This window comes from Melanaphis sacchari, unplaced genomic scaffold (genome assembly GCF_002803265.2).
Source record: "Melanaphis sacchari strain LSU unplaced genomic scaffold, SCAv2.0 Contig19_pilon_pilon, whole genome shotgun sequence".
NCBI classification, from domain to species: domain Eukaryota; kingdom Metazoa; phylum Arthropoda; class Insecta; order Hemiptera; family Aphididae; genus Melanaphis; species Melanaphis sacchari.
The window spans coordinates 627598-648906 of NW_020270975.1; the positions used below are offsets into that span (position 1 = coordinate 627598).

Here is a 21309-nt window from a genome sequence, read left to right on the forward strand (position 1 = left end):
TGGGTAATATAAATTGCTGCGCATATTTTTTTTTTATCATTTCATTAATTTTCGTTAATTACCAATCACCTTGAGTTGCATTACCCCCGCTTTTTAAAGCGTTTTGTACATGAATTGAAATGATAGGTACATAATATTAACACATACACGATTATTTAACGAAACAATTCAAAGTTTTAATTCGTTAAATTATGTAATGTATATTTCTGCGTATAAATTTTACTGCTGTAGAATTTTACCTCCAAAAACGTATTCGTGTATCGTGTCTTCCAATTAACAACGAAAACATACTTAGGTATATAATTGGACGTTTGTCAATGAGACCGTAGAGTAAAATAATATATTATTATGTACGTACAACTCTTTTTATTTTTACTGAGCTCTTCTTTTAATAATTCATCTCAAGTATGATGGTTTTTTTCTCATTCATATACGAAACACCATCATCAACTGCTCTTGTATCCGCACCACTCGATTTTCCGACAGCAATGTTATCGCGCCGCGAGTATCTAATAATATGATATAATAATAATATATAATATGATACTATACGGTTCACTATATTGTCCGGAAACGTTTTCCCGGCTTTCGTCGCCTGTTCGTTGTATACGCACTTGTATATACATGTACGGCATATATATATATATATATATTGTATATTGTGCAGGCAGAATCACTCACACTTACACATACACACACTCGACCAACCGCCGCCTGTTTGGAGAATTCAAAATCGATGTGACCGACTGAAAACCGCAAACCGACGTTAATTAGCGTTATTATTTCGTATACACACTAGTTCGCTCCGTCGTGTATAATATGTAGTCTGCCCTATCCGAGCGCAGGCCTACCCCTTTTTACTTCATCCCCTATTGCGCCTCACTCGAATTACACACTCGCGGAGCGTGGTGGTTATATTCTGCTCCAAAAACGGAGCGTGCGTATATATAAAATAATATTGTTTTAAAATCGCTATTCCTGCAAATGTCCATGACTACCACGATATACTTACTGTTCGGCGTGATGAGATCGATAAAAGTATTATTATTATAATGAAACAAAATAATAAGCGGTATATAAATTATAATGATGCATATACACGTTATATTTTTGGCTATAAATGACTAAACTCTTCGACTTGTATTACATATGATTTCGATTGAATTGTAGTAGCAACATAAAATTTACATGCTCTAAAAATTGATAGGTACACCTATCTCCACGCGAATGATATTATTTATACTGATTTTGATTTATGTAATACACTGCAGCTATATTTTGGTTTTTATAAAATATGCTTTGCAATTGAATAATTTGGGCTTATTTCGATTTTAAGCGAAAAATATCTTCACTAAAACAGTTTGCTGTCTACTGTTTTTTGGCTAAATATATAAGAGTTAGCCACTGTAATTATTTACAGGCATTATCAAATTTGACTCGTTTTTTGTTACAATATCGCCAATTATCGACGAGTCTATATTACTACCGTACCGTGAATTTTTGATTATTCGGAGTTTATTTTTGGCTGCTCTGTCATTTAAATGAAAAATATCGCTGTACTCATTTCAATATATAATTATAATATAAAATTGATTAGTAAAAAAATTATAAGTGGCACTTTAAACTGCATTGAATCTGTAATATTAGCTCTTTAGTAAATTTTTCAAAAAAAAAAAAAAATTCATATTATATACCTACATTAAATCTTATCAAATATTTGTTCGATTCCTATTATCTTAAATCAACGGCTTCATATAACTACTTGTTTTTTACGGTAGTTTTTTATATTGATGTCCAATAATTCGTCATGACCTGTATATTATTTCCTTCAATCCATAATATGGACTGCACATCATGAGTTTTAGGTATATACAAACAAACTTAATCGTTTCTTGTATAATATGCAACCGTTAAAACAAATATTATATAGTTATGGGATTGACTGTTTTTGCAGTAACCGGCTATAATGTATGTTATTATTATTTTTTTGCATCAGTATTTTTAAAATGATTTTTTTTATTTATCTTGAGACTGTTTTATTGGTCCGTAGCCTTATTATTTTAACAGTTTTCGATCCTATCGCGTACAGAAATAAATATAAATATATACTTTTTTTTTTACGGTTGGCGCATTATTTTTAACGATCCGTCGTCCACCCTCACCCGACATTCGTTGTTGGATCTTAACTTTAAACTCGAGCCAAATAACCATTACGCACACATGGCCCTCTTAGACGCGGGTTTCCAGATAAACGGATGTTGACCATCAGCCAATACCCCGAATGACGTCATGTAATGTATATAGTATGTCATTTTAATTGGTTCGGAAATATGATTTATATAATATTATAAATTTGTTTTAAATTTTTGCAAAATTCTATATAATGATAAATTAAAATCACGATGTTTAAACTTTTTATTGTCAGGTTGCTGTGCATACGTATTCTTATCGCAGCCGGTTGTCACGATTTTGCTCATCTGAATGCTTTAACGATATTTTGGTAGGGTCTATTCGTGGTCTTTTTTTTTCGTTTCATAATTATAATAATAATAATAATAAGAACTTCATCAGAGAAAGCTTACAAAAATATTGCAACATTTAACTGATGCACGAGTATTATTAAATTAGGTTTTACTAAACAATAGTATATTTATAATTATTATTTATATATATAAATAATATGATGCCAAGTTTGTTTATATTGATCAAAGTTTTGGAATAGACAAGTGGCATCAAACTCTCAAAGTATATAATGTACATTTATTATCTAGTTATATTTAAATTTAATGAGATGAATATCAAATATAATTATAATCATTTATGTTGTATGGTATTAATTAATTTTAACGGCACTTGAATGTATACATTTTGTGTAATCTTCTTATGAAGTTATTTATATTATTGATATTTCATTTAATGTTACCGTCTTAAAATAATCAATTTGTAATTGTCAAGTTGTAAAGTTTAAGATACTCATATTATTTTCTTGTCGGAAATGGTATTTAAAATGTAAATATAATGTATATTAATATAATATATTGTTTATTGCAAGACGTATTTAAAATTAAATTTTTTTTAAATTATAACTTAATTTTAAATCAAAGATTTTAAATTTTATAAATTATCTTTGGTATATTGTGAAAACAATTTATCCTTTTTTTTATTTTTTAAGAGATTAGAGATAAATAATTACATAAGTATTTAAGGATTCCAAATAAAGAAATTTGATGGATTTGGTAGCGCATATAATAATGGCATAATTAAATAATTATTTATTGGATAGGGAGAAGAGTCTTTAGACTTTAAAAACGAGAGAAAGCAAAGAATCAGATTGTGGTAACTACCTCAGGTAAAGTAATATTGAAGTAAATCTTAAGATAAAAATAAACAATCAAATTTAATGTCCGATAAGAAAATATATAAATCAACATAAGCATTAAATATAAAAATTATATTTTGGTGTTTTTTTAATAATTATATATATTGTACATATAGTGTATATCTTATACACTTTTATATACAACAAGGTAAGATTTTTAAAGTTCCAATCATTCTTCTAACCTTTTTTTTTCAAAATAAAACTAAAATTTACTGAGATTTAAAATATCTTATAAAATATTTTGGTCATAAATTATAAGTGAAACTTCTTATTCTCTTGAAATATGTCCTTACAAAACGATTTACTTTGAATTTCTGAAGTGTACTAATAAAATAATATTTCCTTATAATTTGACTCTTATAAAATATCAAACAGCATCACCATATTTTGTTGCTATTTATGAGGTGAATAATATTTGTTTATCTGTATTTGTATGTATAATTTTTTTATTTAAAAGAAATATTTACAATCTATATATTTTAAACATAGATAATTAGTATACATTTTATGGGATATATAAAAGGGGGACTCTTCATTATTTAACTAGTAGTACCTTTTAAATATATAATTTAAAAACGAAAATATCAGAATTTTTTATTTCCTCGTATTTCAACGTCTCGTACTATACAATAATAGTAATAATAATTACCTATAATATAAATATACTTACTATGTTATAATAGTTTCACGCTATCTGTTAACTTAGTAGTAATACATTTCTATTTATTATGCTTCTTGTTACTGTTCAATGTCACCACTATAATACATGTACCATGTGCCCCCTTAATGGCACGTATTTTCTCCCATAAACATTAAAATTTAACATTATTTTTATTTTCTTCCTGTGAATATTTGGTTTATATTCTACACATGTGTTTGGTTAATTTATAGAATAACACAATATAGGTATAGGTACACGTTAAGCTATAATACGTGTGACGACGAGTTAGCCATTTTTTTTGCTCTGCAAAGTCTGTATGTTAGTGGCAAGAATACGGTTTGTTATCGTTTTTGAACATTAAGCGTATATTTTGAATTTGGTGATTGTAACTTAATATCATATATTTATGTATGTATTAATAAAGGCGAAGCCGTGAAGGTAATGGAATTAAATAAATAGTAATTTCGGGTGTAAAGCTTTCTGGATTTGACCGTGTGAAAAAAATTAATTTAAGGATTCAATTTGCTTTACATTGTATTATAATTACCTACAATATATTTGCATACTTGTTCCATTATTATAATATAATTTACATTTGCATTAAATTTCTCATTCTCGTTATTATTAATTTTCTCGGAAAAGTTAAAGATTTAAATACTTCATATATTTTTTTGTAATAATAATGTAATATCTAACGACAAAAAATAATTTACAAATAATCTTTTGTCTATTCTAAAACTTACGTTTGTATGTAAAATCAATGGGCCCTCGAGTCTTTACATTAAATCTATTTGATTGATTAGATAACATTATTGTTTTCCCGATTTAAAATTGTGTGAATTTCTTGTTTCTTTTAAGTATACACGTAGGTATCACATTTAAGTCTTGTGTAAAAATAAAACGAGTGTGGTCTATTTAATTATCACCCATTTTTGTTCTTCGAAACATTCGAGGTGGTAGTATCAAACTTTGTATTTAAAAGGTTACACAATTATAGAAACCTCGTAACTCTCCTTTGTAATTCAAACTCTTGAAGATTTTGAGTTTCCTCTGACCCTCTACATCTTGTCATCAACTAATTAATATAACATTTTTATCATACTGAGATTGGGGATGATACCCTGCACTTCATCGAAAACGTGATCAGTTGTTTACGCTGAAAGGTTCGGTTATTGCTAAATGTTATATATAATATTTATGAATCCACTTCAAAAATAATGAATCTCATACACTTTAAACTCGAATCACATAATAAGCTAGAAATATAATATACAGCATACTATGCTGTATTAGCTCTATGTTATAATACTTGAGTGAGTGTATTAAATATTTATGAACATTAGGATTATTAGTTAAATACCATAGGAGAAATATGATGTACTCGTATAGAAATAATTTCCGTATTCTTAGTTAATAGTATATTTACTTTTTTATTTATTCTTGTCTGAAATATTATAAATACAACTTAGACTTCCAAAACTTAAGTAAGTTATTTTAGTTAAATCCTATGGGTTATTTGTTAATAATTTATTGTAAGCATTTAAAGTTCTTTAATAAAAATCTATTGTTATTCATGAATTTTTGAGAATTATATTCGGGTGTTAAGAAATCCTTGAGAACTATTTGAACTAATGATAGCTGCTGCAGCTCTAAGAGTAAATTTTAATTAATAATTAACAATTAATTTTATTTTAACACTTGTGTGAGTAAAATTTATATATTTTGTACGAATGAAAAATATTATTTCTTTTTTATAAAATTATCACAAATTTGACGAGGATCCTGAAGAGTTAAACAAAAATTGTGAAAATGCAGCATTTTAAATATGGCCGTCATTTTTTTTCCAATGTATTTATATAATATTCACAACTTTCGTTTTATAAAAACACTTCAGTAAAGGGTGTTAAATTTAATTACAACAAAATAACCCGGCGAAAAGAAAAACAATAAAAATATTAAAAAGACAATAAACAATGTATACCCTACACAACTATAATAACTATAACAAATGTAATAATTATGAAACAATAAAACGGAAATTTATACTCGCGTATTACATAGTTATCAACAAATTGAAAACAATGATTCTAATAATGTAAAATACATAGCTTGTCTGTGTTAGAAAAAAAATGTTAAGCAATTTCTTGACAGAGTTTCTCTAATATTTTATATTTATTGTGTACTCACAATGACGTAGTTTGTAAATGTTTGAAACAGACTTCCAAAAGTGAACTGTATGTTTACTGGTTTTATAATATCTGCATAAGTTTACCGAATATATGTTGCTTATACATCATATATCTATTATTTACAAACACAAATACGTATATACCACCTATATTATTCTTAAACACATGTATTTGGTCTGTATAATTTAACAAAATCATGTGCTCATCATATAGGTGTAAATAATGGTAATCGGTAAAAATTACAAAGGAAAAAGAACTAATTGAAAATATATTCTTAAATATCTCTGGTTGATAAAAATATTTTTACTATATACCTTTTCACACTTTATTTTATTCCTTATCATTTTTATGCTATATGCTATTACATATTTCATTGTACAAAATGTTGTTTGTTGACAGTTAATATATTAATTTTAAAATCTAATTAAGGTTGTAAAAAGATAAACTTTGAAGAATATTACACAGCTAATATAAGGGTAACAAATATTTTACTAATAATTTCACAAAAATACAATTAATAATCCGGGAATACTAAAAACTAATATTTTAAAAGCAGACCCTTATACGAAAACAAAACATGTTAATTATACTTTAATATATTTTTATTTGTTTTTTTTCCGTTTTTTCTTATTATTTTGTCTTTAGTCTTTTTGGGATTCGATACATTTTATGACCCTCATCCTGTGTATTATTCTAATACCTTTACTTTTTTAAATTAGCGATTGACAACCGACTGAAAACCAATGAATACTTCAGTAATTATTTTAAAACGTATTTCTATTATATCGTTTATGAAAAAATATTTTGTGTTATATTTTTCATTAGAATAAATTAAAAACTGTGACAATATTTGTAAATTAACTCGTTTACGTCTTGAGTCTATATTTCCATTAACTGTACAGTGAATATAAAATGTAACATGTCCTAATAAACGTACAAGTTTTGGATTTAATTTCCTAACTATTTTAGATTTTATCTGTTAACCAAGAATCGTGTTATTTTATAATATTATTAAATTATGGTTTGAATAATTGTATAGTTTTAACATTATTTAATTTAATATAAAAAGAATGTAAATTATTAGAATGCACATTTTATAATAATGTGATTATTTGACATATTATTATTATACTGTGTGGTACCTTTATTTTTTACTTGAATAAAAATAGTTGCTTAAAAAATAATAGGATTTTACTGAGATTGGTTTGAAATTTAACGAAAATAATATTATACTATGAATGTTTAATTGATGTAATTTTTTTTTTTTTTTGTAATTTTATAGTTTATGACGCAAAACATTATATTTTTTCCATAATAAACCGTGTGTTTAGAATGTTATGAGTTATAGCCTTTGTCCTATTTGGTGTCATATTTTTCAGTATGGTACCGATAGATATTGATATTAACAGTATTTTGGTGTGTGTTTATAAACAACAAACAATAATAAGATTTTACTGTAATAATAATATAAAACCTTATGAAGAATATTCTTCATATTGTAATGGTGCGGTGTAGTTAGGTCGAAATCCGGAAGTCGTTGATTATTTTTATTTTATGAATTTTGTATACTTTCATTGTACACGCGAACACTGTAAAATTTTCTTAAATACCTAGTTAATTGTTAGTATATTTTTGTTCGATGCGCGTCTCTAAGTAGGTTGTTTTTTCAAATACCTACTTATTATATTATAATAAGTTATAATATACATTTGAATATAATTTTCTATGTTACTTATTTTAGTCGACCGGCGAAAGTTTTGTAAAATGTCTTGTAAGAGTATAATTTAAGTAATATTAGAAAAAAATAGTCGGTATTGGGTTTTTGAGGCGCCTTCGCGCGGTGCTGTATGTCGGTTCAGGTGAACAGAAAATAACAATAATAATAATAATAATAATATTCGTTCTCATGGGAACAGGTGATTTCTAGACGCGTTTGAAAAAAGGGGATGTGAGTTGGTTCTTTTTTTATGTACAGGTATACATTCTTTCAGTGTGTACATAATTATTACCGTGTTCGGCGCGATCGTTTTGGGGGTGTCTGTGAAGGTTATAAAAAAAAACCACATTCCGGGTTCACTACGTATATGCACACATAATATATAATCTGCCCGAAGCGGGTGTATTTTGTTTCACAAATCTTTCAGACGTTCTGGAGTGATATATTATTATAATTATAATTCTTAGGTTGAGAGAGAATCGTTGTATGACGTTTTTCGATTGTTTAGGTCACGATCTTCCGTGTATTTTTTGAAAATGTGTTAACATACCTCGTCAATGCGAAAAAAAACGACGTCTATTGTTCTAACAATATACCGAGGAATTTTAATTGCATTTCTTTTCACACGTCAAAATAAATTTCTAATGATTTTTTCGATGCCTTTTCGTTATATTATAACAGTTACGTTAAGATTGAGATTATTTTATTTTATCATATTATAGTTTTTTTACACAGTACAGTTTATACCCGAGTTTTGGGCTTACTTTCAGTAGTTAATTTCATAACGAAATGAATCTCATTAGATCTTTACGATAGTTGTACTCTGTTTGACTTTAATAGTCTTTAAGCATATACAAGTTAATATTTTGCGAAAATGATTTTTTAAAATTTCTGTTTGTTTTTACATAGTGTTTGTATGTTTTTGGTTTTTCAAAAAAATATTTGCGCGGTGAATATAAAATGAACCATCCGAAAATGCACGGCTCTGTGTTTATTCTTTATGTATATCGCATATATACAAATGTTGACGAATTTATAGTGTGTTCTCCTCCGGGCTTGGTGAACTAGATCCCGGCCATAAAATATTCACATAAAATACTAAAATCCTGTTTGAGTATATATGTATATTGTATGTGTTTAAGGTATAAACACGCTCCGCTTGGCAACCCCTGGACGACGATTTCCGTTTTAGCGAGCGTGTACTACCAAAATATAATATCATTTTTACATATGCGTTTAAATATAATAACGTCTGTTGAATTTAAGCCCACCACCGCGACCGTCTAGCGGTTTTTTTTTTATATCAGTGGTCATGTGTGGTTTTCATAATGTATACACAAAACAACTCGATTATGTTGGTGGTCGATTAGAACGGCGGCGTAGTATAGAACGCGCACGCTCACGCGCGTATGAGTGATGCGCTTATTTAAGACGTGTAGTAATAAATGAGGCAAAAATGTAAATCTATTTGATATTATATTATATTAATCATTCAGTAAAAGGTGTGTAATTCAGATGAATTCAATAAAACATTCCGAGCTTTTTTAGATTCGAAACGTTGTCTATATTAAAATTATTCATTGTTTGTACATAAAATGTTAAGCCCGTTTCCGTATATATCTGTTCTATATTTTAAAAAACCTTCCGAAGAACCTTTGTAGCTCGCGGAAAGGATTCTCTCGGTGATCATGTGTGTGCATTAAATAAAAATTCGATATATTATACGTTTTTACTAATAAATTGTGTACGTTACCAACTGTTACAGGTATATTGCAGATATAAGATATTGATCATCGTACTTCAATACCTCTCGATCGCCATTTGTGTTGCGATCTCCCCACGGCCGCAATGAAGTATCCGTTGTTTTCTGAAGACTCTCCAAATCAGCAAATCGACGACAGCCTACAATTGTTCTCGTTCAAGCGTCGCTATCAGGTACCCTTCTTCATCCATCTCCATTGAGTATACCGTCTATATGTGAGCGTGTGTGGTCGAAATTCCAAACTCATCTAGTCGTCAGTATATTTGTATTGTGTATATTTTGTGTGCTGTAACTCGCGGTTGCCTTTGCAATTATCCTCCAACGTTGAATTAGTGTAAACACATCAAAAATAGTGTTTTTCGTACCTGGAAAGAATCGTACGTGTTGCACTACAGGTCGGTGGTGGCGTTCAAATGTGCAATGCGTCAAGAATTCTTATTTTAAAATAATGTTAAATTATTATTTACGTAATAATAAGAATTACGAGTGCCTATTCAAAATACACGCGCTTAAAATTATTGCCAAATCATTTTTAACGATAAACTTCAGCATTAATATTACAACCGTTAGTACGAGTGCCAGAGATGTTTTATGATTTACGTTGAGCTTATTGATTTTAATGTTATATTATGTTAATATGTATGATGTTATGATCTCGAAATTACTCTAATTAATTGTTTAAAATACACGATGATATTGGGCATTAACAAAATAATGATTGCATATTATTAGAACACGTAAGCTATCTGTCGTAAATATTTTGACTGATTATAATATTACATTTTATATATATACCTAGCGCTGTGCATGTTTTGTCATCAAATCGAAATTTTCTCAAGTAAATTGACATATTATCACGTTTTTATAAAAACTTTCCATATAGATTAAATATATATATATATTAAAATATCACTCGATTACTTTGAAGACATAATTATATAATTTATAGTTTATAATTTTATACAATTATCAAGTATTGCTTATGACGTTTTGCTTATTTTATTGTATACCTACTTTGTCAAATTAAGCTAAACTATATAGTAAGAATTACTTTATGTGACATCAAAGGGACCTCGTAGTTAAGTTGTACAAACGTAGATAATTCTGAGGGCTTTAATACTTTGTGCGTATTAGTTATTAAGTGATATGATGTGTCAGCGTATGACGACGTATTAAACAATATCTACAATACTCGTAAAAGTTTAATTACATTTTTTTGAATTGCGATTTCGTTAAACTCTTGGTGCTTTATTTTGATGTTCTATGGAATCTATTGTAATAGAAATTGTGTGTTTATCATATTATAATATGTAAGAAATGTTTTTCTCCCTATGATTTGTGTTCATAGTTGCGCACCGTTGATTAACCAAGCGTCTATTGTTGTCTGTGTTCTTGTTATTTTTTTTCCCGTTGAAATCTACAACACAATTACTGATACTAATTCAAAAAATAATTTACTCATTAAATGTGTAATTGTTTATACGTATGAGATTTTTTTTAAAACTATGTTTGATGACAGTCATGGTTAAAAAACTTATTGTATGTTGTTTTGAGTAAAGTACCATTTATTTAATAGTTGTGTAGTTAATTTAGAACTTAAAATATACATAGCAGGTTTAAGATATACCATAATATAGCATGCATTGTAGGTTTTTACGGTTTTGAGTTTAATTTTTATGATCTAGACGGTAAATTGCACACGGTGTGTTGCGACTTGTGACATTCTATTTGAAAATGATACATCGTCTGAATTAAAAAACTATTTTATTATAAAGTTCAGTTTTATATTTATAAGTTTAGATAGTTTTGATAATTAAATATTCTGCCTATAGTTTTTAATCTCAGAAATTTATTTGAATTGTTTCTCGTCCATGAATTTTATTATTTTATTTTGTGGTTTTCGATTCTTCCGACTAATTTGTTATTAGTATTATATATATAACGCTAGGGTTGGAATGTGGTATTTTATGAATGTCAACAGTCGCAGTATGTTTGTACTTCTTTTACTATAGGTGAATTATTTTAATTTTGTTTTACTGTTAAATTTGCATATGTTATTATATCGAAGGTTTTCGCGGTTGTTTTTTTTTTTTTTGAAACATGAGGTGATCATTCATGTATTATGATTAATATGGGAATTAGGAGAAAACATTTCTAACGGTATACTTATGGTATACAACTAACCTTCAGTTTTCTCTAAGGTTCTAATTTTAACTAAATACTGATTACACTCAAATAAAAATTTAACTTTTTACTACTACTATAGGTGTATTTTACATTTATAATAACACCTGTAAATGAATATATAAATTTTGAATTTCTAACCTATTCATTTTAGTAGTTATTTTATTTAGTCAATTAACTATTTATTTATAATAAGATTTTCACTGTAGGCTTTAATAAAATGGTAGTATTATTTTAGACGTTGTAGTTGTTTTTGACTCAGTATATAATGATTTGTCTTATTCTCCAAGTATTTTTATTTCGTTCTTTTTCATAACTTTATTGGTAATTAATAATTTTATATTACAATGCTGTTAAAGTTTTTATTATTAAAGAATACACACACATTAATATATATATATATTTATATTACATAGGTAGTGTATAGTATTGTTTGAACAAAATAAATGTATATAAAGTTTAAAAAAAAATGTATTTTTATAAACATTTTATTTTGCAAAATAATTCAGTTTAGTTTTAATTTTATGCATTTTTAACCTTTCTGAAAAAGGTCGAAGGATCAACTTAAATATTTAAATGGGATCCTTATTTTTGATTCATATAATATGTTAAGTTTTTCTATATAGTGAATTGTGATGATTTTATTGTACAATTATATTATAATGTTAGGTTTGTATAAATATATATTTAATGATGAAACGAATTTTCTATAAAATAGTTGAAATGCGTACATACACTTAAAAAAATAATTTTTAAGTACATTAAAAAAAAATAGAAAGTGTAAATAATAATGATTATGATAATTAATTAACACAATTTAATTGTGCTATTTATAATAAATTCCAAAAAAAAAATTACTTACTTGTTTTTTGAAATACAACTAAATTATTTATCCATTATAATATAACTAACAAGTCTATGAAGTTAAACTCGATTATTTTTACTGGATTATATCATAAATTTGCATCAATTTATTTCGTATTATTAAGTTTGAAAAGTATTAAGTCTTTTTAGTGTGCGCTAATTTTGTTGATTTTCTTAAGTTAAATTAAAATAATATATCTTTTACTTATTTACATAATCACGGAAGCGTGTTGTTCATTTTGTTTGTTAAAACGTTTTAAGAAGACTGATAATTACATATTAATAATAATATTACTTTACTGAAAACAAAATTGAGTTTTATTTCAATATTTTTTTTTAAAAATAATAATGAAATTAATTAAAAAAGTATAATTACTTTAAGGACTATATGTGTGTAATATACTTATACATTGAACGAAATTAGCTAAGTATGGTTTGAATTTGTTTAGGTACAGGGATACACGTTTTTGACGGAGTTCCTGGAAAGTTTTTTTCTGCAGACACTAGTCATTGTAATAACCCCATAGGAAAACTATAAGAATCTAATTTAATATTATTTTCGTCTCGCTTTTAACATTTTTTCCCGTTGGTCCAGCTCGATACGCTGTATTTTATTCATGACACAAGTAGTGCAACTCGTAAAAACCAACAGTAATAATATAATAATCGTAAAAATCGTAAAAATAATGTAAAAAAAAAAAATCCTCTGGTGGACTTTTGCGTTAACTATTTTTTCATCGTATTCTCGCATATTTAAAAGCTCTAAATCCTATAAAAAAGTTTTTATTTTAATATTAATAATTAAAATTGATTATTAAATAAATCGGAAACTGTATCTTGGGGAGCTATAATATAACGTCGTAATATACACGTATATGTACGGTTTATATCATTTTCTTTTACGGTTAAAAATTTAAACTACTTCCTGGTATAAAGTGTGGTCCATTATAGCTTAATTTTCTAAGATGTTGATATTGGTACGTTTTTGTATTTTATTCTGAAATGTTTTTATGTTATTTATATCTAGTAGTTATGCAACTTAACTTTATTTACCGGTTATTACTTATTCATAACTTTTGTTCTATTTAAATTTTTCGAGTGAGGACGATGCTACTTTATCATCACAATTTTACAAGTCTTACCAAACATCGTTGTTCTCATTTTATACTGTAGTATCTACAATAATGCATATGTATTTAACGTACTTAATGCATTAGAAAAAGTCAAAAACCATTACATGTATATAAAGTATTTGGATATATTTAAGTAATTGCCGTGAAATTGTAGTTAGAAAGTATAACGGCAATTGTTCATTGTCTATCAACTTTAATTTGCTGGCATACATATAGGTACTTGATCCGAATATGTATTGACAATGTACAGACTACAGAGTTATATCCTTTTAAATGCTTACCATTGTCGACAAGTTTTTATTTTTTATTTTAATGTGTTTCTGGAAAATTATTTTTGTATTATTTATCATATTATGTTCTAATATGATTAAAAAAAAAAAAAAATATTTGTATTATTTTAACTTTCATAATTAAGTTATGTAAAATAAAAAGTTTTTCATAGAAATAATACTTGTCTATTAAATATAATATTATCGTTACCTTAAGTTTTCGAAGTTAATTAATATAATTAACTATTTTGTAATATTTATTTTTTAAAGCTATGAATTATAATAGGGACACACGTATTATTATGCGACGATGACAAACGGTAGAAAATGTAAACAATAAATAAAATAACAACGTTTGATTGAAATTCTCTTTAAATGTTATTTTACCGTGAAAATGTGACCGAAGAACAAAAACTGTACTAACTTTTCTGTTTGTGCATTTATGAACAAACAATTCCAATTCCAAAGCATATTTCTAGTTTATCGTCAACCTTTGTTATACACTAACTAAGAATTTTAAGTCTTTTGTTAACTGTTCGAATGCAATTTTTTATTTTGACTCTGCTGCATTAGCAGTAGTGATAAAATATATATAAACTCGGTTTTTGTTTTCTTTAGGCCAAGACATTTTTACCCAATACTCTATTTAGTTAGTGCTACGTGATATAATTTGTATAGTAACATACTATAAGGCGCCGCTGAGACTACAATATATACACATAGTAAAATTTACGCATTTTATATTAAAAAGAAAAAAACCTTTCGGATATTACGTTCCTGGTTTTATGGTCTACAAAACTAAACTGACTATTAACAAAATTTATAATATATATGTATAATGTATGTATTATATATGTTTATTTTAATTTCGACCTTTGAGTAAAATGTAATTATATAATTTATCAGTCTCGTATGCCTGCAGCTGTGTTGCTGATTTGTTGAACGATTAAATAATTAATGCATATGTTTGATTTTTCTTAAGTTGTTGAAGGTGTTGTAAGCAGTAGTAATAATCAAGACCGTAAATTTAATGCATTAAAAACTGTTGTTAAATATGCAAAAGCACGCACTTTAAAATTCTAAAAATGCAAAACTGCGTAAAATAACTTCTTTTTTTTTTTAAATAACATTTAAAAATATTATCAAATAAAAAAAAAATTATCTTGAATAAACATTTGTCAAGATTACATTTGTTATTATTCTCATTTAAAGTATTGTTCCGTGTTTAAAGATAAGCAATAGCAGCATAATAATTAATACTTTTTATTCGTGGACAAGTGCTATTGATTACAATAACAACAATTTAAAAATAATTCTGTCTTTGAAAACAATGTCCAATTATTATTGAACATAAATTCACCAAGAATAAGAAGTCCGGTGGCTCATTAGCTACCACGATTATAGAAAAATATAAACAACATTTGACGATACTATGTTGTTATGCTAAAAATTTATGTGCGACTAGATATTGAGTATATTATAGTAAAATATATTATAACCAAACTTATTAGTTCTACAATAGTAAATACTAATAATATGATTCTATTTTTTTTTCGATTACAGTTGTTTATAAATTATAATGGCGACTCATTATTATTATTATTATTATTTTTGTATTAAGTACTGTCATCATTGTTTTCCATTTATATTCTAAATATTTATTGAATAACTTCTATAGTGAAGGATTGTTTTTGAGAGGAAGCAGTGTATAATGTAGTTTTTGTTAACCTACGTATAGGTGGGACCAGAACATTTTTGCAAATAGTGCATTTAATTGTTTAACTCATCAAAGAATTGCATTGATAAATAAAAACAATATGCATATTTTATGATATCTAAATGATTTATATGATATAATATGTATATACATTTATCTATAATTTATCAGAACATTTAAAATCACGTATAAAGAATAAAAATATTTCAGTATTGTACGTATATTAAAAATATATTGTTATATTAATGTATTAAAATTAGTAAAGAATATTAATAACCCATGTGAATAAGTTTAATAAAATTCATTTTTATTTATTATTTAACGTTACCTAAGTTACGTACATATAGTTTTTTAACTCTGGCAGTACGTATAATATTTACTCGTATAATTTATTTTCAATTGCAAAATTAAAATCTCTACTAACGATTATAGCTGATACAATTATTATCAAATTTAGGGTCAGCTTATTTCGTTTTAACTAAAACAAGAATGCATAATAATGAATAGAATTAACATTGATTATTTGTCTGAATTGTAATATTGCGATAGTGTGGCATTAATTTAGCATATACGTAGTATAAATTGTACATGGGAACTAGAATATTATTTATGATGGTCGGAGACTGTAAACAAATCGCTGTACGACGGGCGTCCTCTTTCGTAATATATTTTTTTTAAATTGGTATTTCATTCGATACGCGTTAATCCGCGGTTAGGTTTTGCGTGAATAATAAATCTCTTAAATGTAACGATAAGTTATTCCTGGGCTGTATGTATATGCATTCATGCATTGTAAATATTGTTAAAAAAAAAAAAAAACTCTTTTTGAATTCGACAAGTAAAAATGAAAATAAAATATCTGCTTTCTTAATGAGGTTTTTCACCAGACATTCATTCGCGCGGGTCCCTTGAAGATTTTGATCACTGGGAAAGTCGAATTCAACAAGCGGAACGACGCGCGTAGTAAAACGTCTTGTTGTGCGGAAACTAATCGGTTTTCGCATTGCTGCAGAAAAGAATACATTACCGCATTTTTTCGATTCTTTTTTTCTTTCGTTCCCTCTGAAATTGAGCGTTTATATACTTTACACAACATAGAGATGACATCGTTTTATCGACTTTACCTGCTACCCTAGCATGTAACACTGTTCTCTTGACTACATTTCGAAAATTACTGGTAATGCTACATTGTCGATAAAGGTTTATTTGGAAAATGCATGCAATGCGCAGACATTATCGAAAAACGAGAAATGAAAACATTTCAATTCTGGATCTGTACATTAAGTGCAGGACTTTTGCGGTAAACCGATTTGATCATTTGGTGGTTGTCGATTTGGCACAATTACAAATCTTCTAGAAACAAAATATTTTTATTTGTTTTATAACCATAGAACCTATTAACGTATATACGTACTCTATTTTTTGTGATTATATTTTTATTTTATTCAAACGTTAAATCTTCTTCAGTATTCATTTTAATATCTTATCACAGACTAATTTAATAATTACTGTGTAATCAGTTTAAAAAAATTGTTTCAAAAACAGATTCTATGCTTTCTTTGCTTATTATATTAATAACTAAGATAAAGTAGAGCAGTTACTTTAAAATTATTTCATTCCAATAGGGTTTGAATCATAGATATTTAAAATCTGCATTTAATACTGGGTATATTTGGTTGTGTATAAATCACTGAAGTTATTCAATTAATTTTATTTTTAAAACAGTAAAGTAAAATTTTTATAGTATGAAAAGTACAAATAAATATATTATTCGTAAACAATAAAAAAAAAAAAACAACAAATTAATCTAAGTATTTTTTTTAAATTAGTTAAATTGCATAATTTTATTGTTTTTTGTTATATTCGTATTATATATATTAAAGTACACGTATGAATAATATTGTTCCCTATACTTAATCAATCATGTAGATTCACTAAATGTTAAATACATTTATATTGAAATTTTAGATTTATATAACTATAGATTGCTAACTATCCCACGCAACCATGCATTTAATTAAACCTATTACAATCGAGGCCAAAACGTCATAGATATTAATTATTATTTATATAGATAACAAATTCTTCAGTTTACACACTCAACTCATTAAATAATTCAGTGATAATTTCAAATAGATAAATTCAGTTCTGGACTTGAACAAAAGGGAGAATATCAATTCATTAGTTAGCAATCTAGTTTATCATACAATATTTTTGAAATAGTAGTTTTTGAAGAAGTAGTTTTAATTTATTTGTGACCACAGATGTACCTACAAAAACTAGATGGCTAACTAGAACTATCATTTTATATAATTTACCATATATAATATGATCATAATAGATATGTACTAGTAGTCCATTTTGGAAAAATTCTTATGAAAGATCAAGTATTTGATTTTTTCAAATATCTATGATATTTGAACCTAATATATTACTCAAACTATTGCAAAAAAAAAAAAAAAACAATATATAAAACAATCCGTACAAATACAAAATGTATTATGTATGTTGTATTACTAAATTCATATATATAGTATTTACATTATAATATACTTTAAATAATTAAACGTGTAAACCATAGTATTCGTTAAAACACTATAAAGTTAACATAATGGTTAAGTTTTATCACTTTAAACGTGTACTCTAATGTATTAATTTTTATATTTTAATTTTAGCTAATAATAGCTAATAAATTACAATGGCTACTATGCAAATGTTGGTTAACATCAATATTTTATTTAGTGTCATGTTGAAAATTAGGTATTTAGTTTTTTATAAACCTCATTATTACCTATGTGATTGAAATGAATAAAATGTTTTCAGTTGTTGACGATCGAATGGATCCATAAAATAGATGTATACTTTATATAAAGCTTGTAAATTGCGGTAACATGATGGAAACTGTGGGAGATTTAAAGTGTTTATAAAGCATCGTATTGTTAAACGCAGCACCAGATTTATCCGTATAATTTTCATAGATATGTTTTCAATAATTTGCTGAAGACTTTTCAAAAGAATGACTTATTTTGTATAAAGTTCCTGTTATGTAGAATTCTATTAATTTATTCAATGTGGCAGTCAATTGGAAATATTTGAATGACGTTTTGACGTATTTTTCTGTCAATTTTAATAAAAACAAAGTTTTAAATTTATGAATAAATATATATTTATATATATTTACAATATATTTGTATGCCATAAACGAATTTTGTGTAAGGGAAAAAAATTATGAACTGTCTAAGATATGTCAAACGAATCAAAAAAACAAGACACGACATTTCTACCATGATTGATGTAGGCATTCAAAACTGTAACGTTTGTATATTGTTTAAAATATAGTACATATACCTACGTATATAAAAATACTGTTATGCCTAGACTTCAAGTACCAAAAAAATAAAACGCGTTCAAAATGCATGAATTTAGTTATTTTTATTTTTCGAACATGTGTAAACTATAACTATTTGATAGTTACTCATATTTTGTTGTTGATTTTATTTATAAAAATTTAATAGTGACCACCTATGTGGCGTTTATGTAACGTTTTTATGTCATATTATGCAGAATGAAACACATAGTAAGCAAAAACTAAAATATACATTTTATACAATTTAATGTTGATTAACGTAAACGTAACGTTAATTCGTTTCAAATATTCAAGCTTTTTTTGTTCAATTTTTTTTTCTCATTAGAAATTATAAGAATAATAAAACAATTACATTTTTTAAAAATCGATTAAATGTACAATTTTGATTTGGTTAGAGTAGAGTAGAGACATTCACATGGCTTATCGTCATAAAAAAAATATAACATTCGGTGCTATTGAATAATTTAATTTGTGTTATGTGATTTATGCAAATTCTTTCATATAATTTATTCCAGTATGGAATAACTATATAGTATAGTTTAGTATTATATATATATATATATATATTTGAGCGAATTAATTTTTAACTGTCAATAAACTCGTGCATAAAAACCTAATAATCCATGACCTAATGATTATTTCGAATTCCAACGTCAGCTTTTTATCCAAACAATAATTATTTGTATAAATAGTAACATTTTGTTGACATTACGATTGTGCAATTATTTGAAGTTTATCATAATGTAAGTAGTGACACTCTGCTGTACTTCGAATTGATTACTTTACGCTTTTTTGTGTATAATCCATAAGGTAATCATATTCTTGCAATACATTGCAGTATAATACATTTGTATTATTCGGTTCATAATTGTTTTTATCAAAAAATATAGATGACAACGGTGATCTGAATTAATGAAAATGTTTGTTTTAATGATCGTTGTATATTTATTCTGGTATATACATGTATTCCGTAATGCACAGATACAGTTTATATAATTAAAATTACATTTAACGAGTTGCTCACGAAATTCCTTTTAGACAAGTAAACGATTAACATAAACTTCGTTCCGAGCAGTATTCATATTTAATTTTAAGTAGGTATGTGGCTTGAGTATTTTTTAATACTTCCGAAATGTACAACACATAAATATGTATACATTCATCTGCGCTTATATACATATATATATATATATATTCCTATCTATCGTTTTATTTATGCATGACGCGTGGGAAAATTAAACACATAATTTTAATGTGCCTAGTAAGTATACGTAATATACACTTGTCGCTGAAATTACGCTTTATCGCTCGCGTGAAGTAGATACGCGAGACATTGCCGAGTGCAATTCGAAAGACGATACACAAACGCGTATTTTACCCTCGATTATGGCTTTTAAACGTTTTACCTCCGGATAAAAAGGGGGGTATACCTCGGTGTTTTTCTAGTAGCGTTTGTCATTACGGAGGACGAGGTCTTTCGATATTTTTTCTACTTAAACGAATATCTGTGAGACATTCGTGCAATCTTAGTAACCCTATCGCCACCTCCATTTTCCGCCGTGAATTTTCTTTTATATGACAACGTCGTCTTGCCGTATAGGAAATAAGCTGCAGCAGGCGGCCTCTTAGACGCAATTTACTTTATATATCAGACGTGCACAATACAGGGGATGCAGTTTCCCCGCCCTTGGCCAATATCCATTAGGTCCTCGGGGACGTCGCCGCTACAGCATCCCGGTGATGACGGCGGCGAGACAATGTCTTTGAGAACAACGCAACGGTATTCTCATTTCTTTCGAGTTAATTACATTTATCGCGCCCATCCTCTTTTGTATTTTTTGTCAACAGGTGGAATTTCCTATTTTAGAGAGAAACGTGTGCGGAGAGGGTATATACCTACTTGTTACTCGGCAGCGACGACAATACAACGGTATCACGTATTGTGCAGTAAGTAATAGAGGAAATCGTGGCGGTTTATGGTCGTCGACATGGGAGGGCAGAGATGGCGTTTAATTAAAAGGAAAAAAACTGAACGCGAGTATAATACTCGGGAAAATGGTCCGATAG

At 27.0% G+C, this 21309-nt stretch overlaps 1 protein-coding gene across 6 annotated transcripts in view; it reads left to right on the plus strand.

The window, feature by feature from the left end:
* LOC112593043 (polypyrimidine tract-binding protein 2) overlaps positions 1 to 21309 on the plus strand; it is a 177741-nt gene that overhangs the window by 51350 nt on the left and 105082 nt on the right. For 5 of the 6 annotated variants that reach the window (XM_025337269.1, XM_025337275.1, XM_025337272.1 and 2 more), the window contains one exon: positions 9712 to 9881. The exons of the other annotated variant lie outside the window; for it this stretch is intronic. In XM_025337269.1, coding sequence (XP_025193054.1) covers positions 9795 to 9881 — 87 coding nt within the window. In that variant the 5' untranslated portion in view covers positions 9712 to 9794. The remainder of the gene's footprint in view (positions 1 to 9711; positions 9882 to 21309) is intronic. 6 annotated transcript variants of the gene reach the window in all.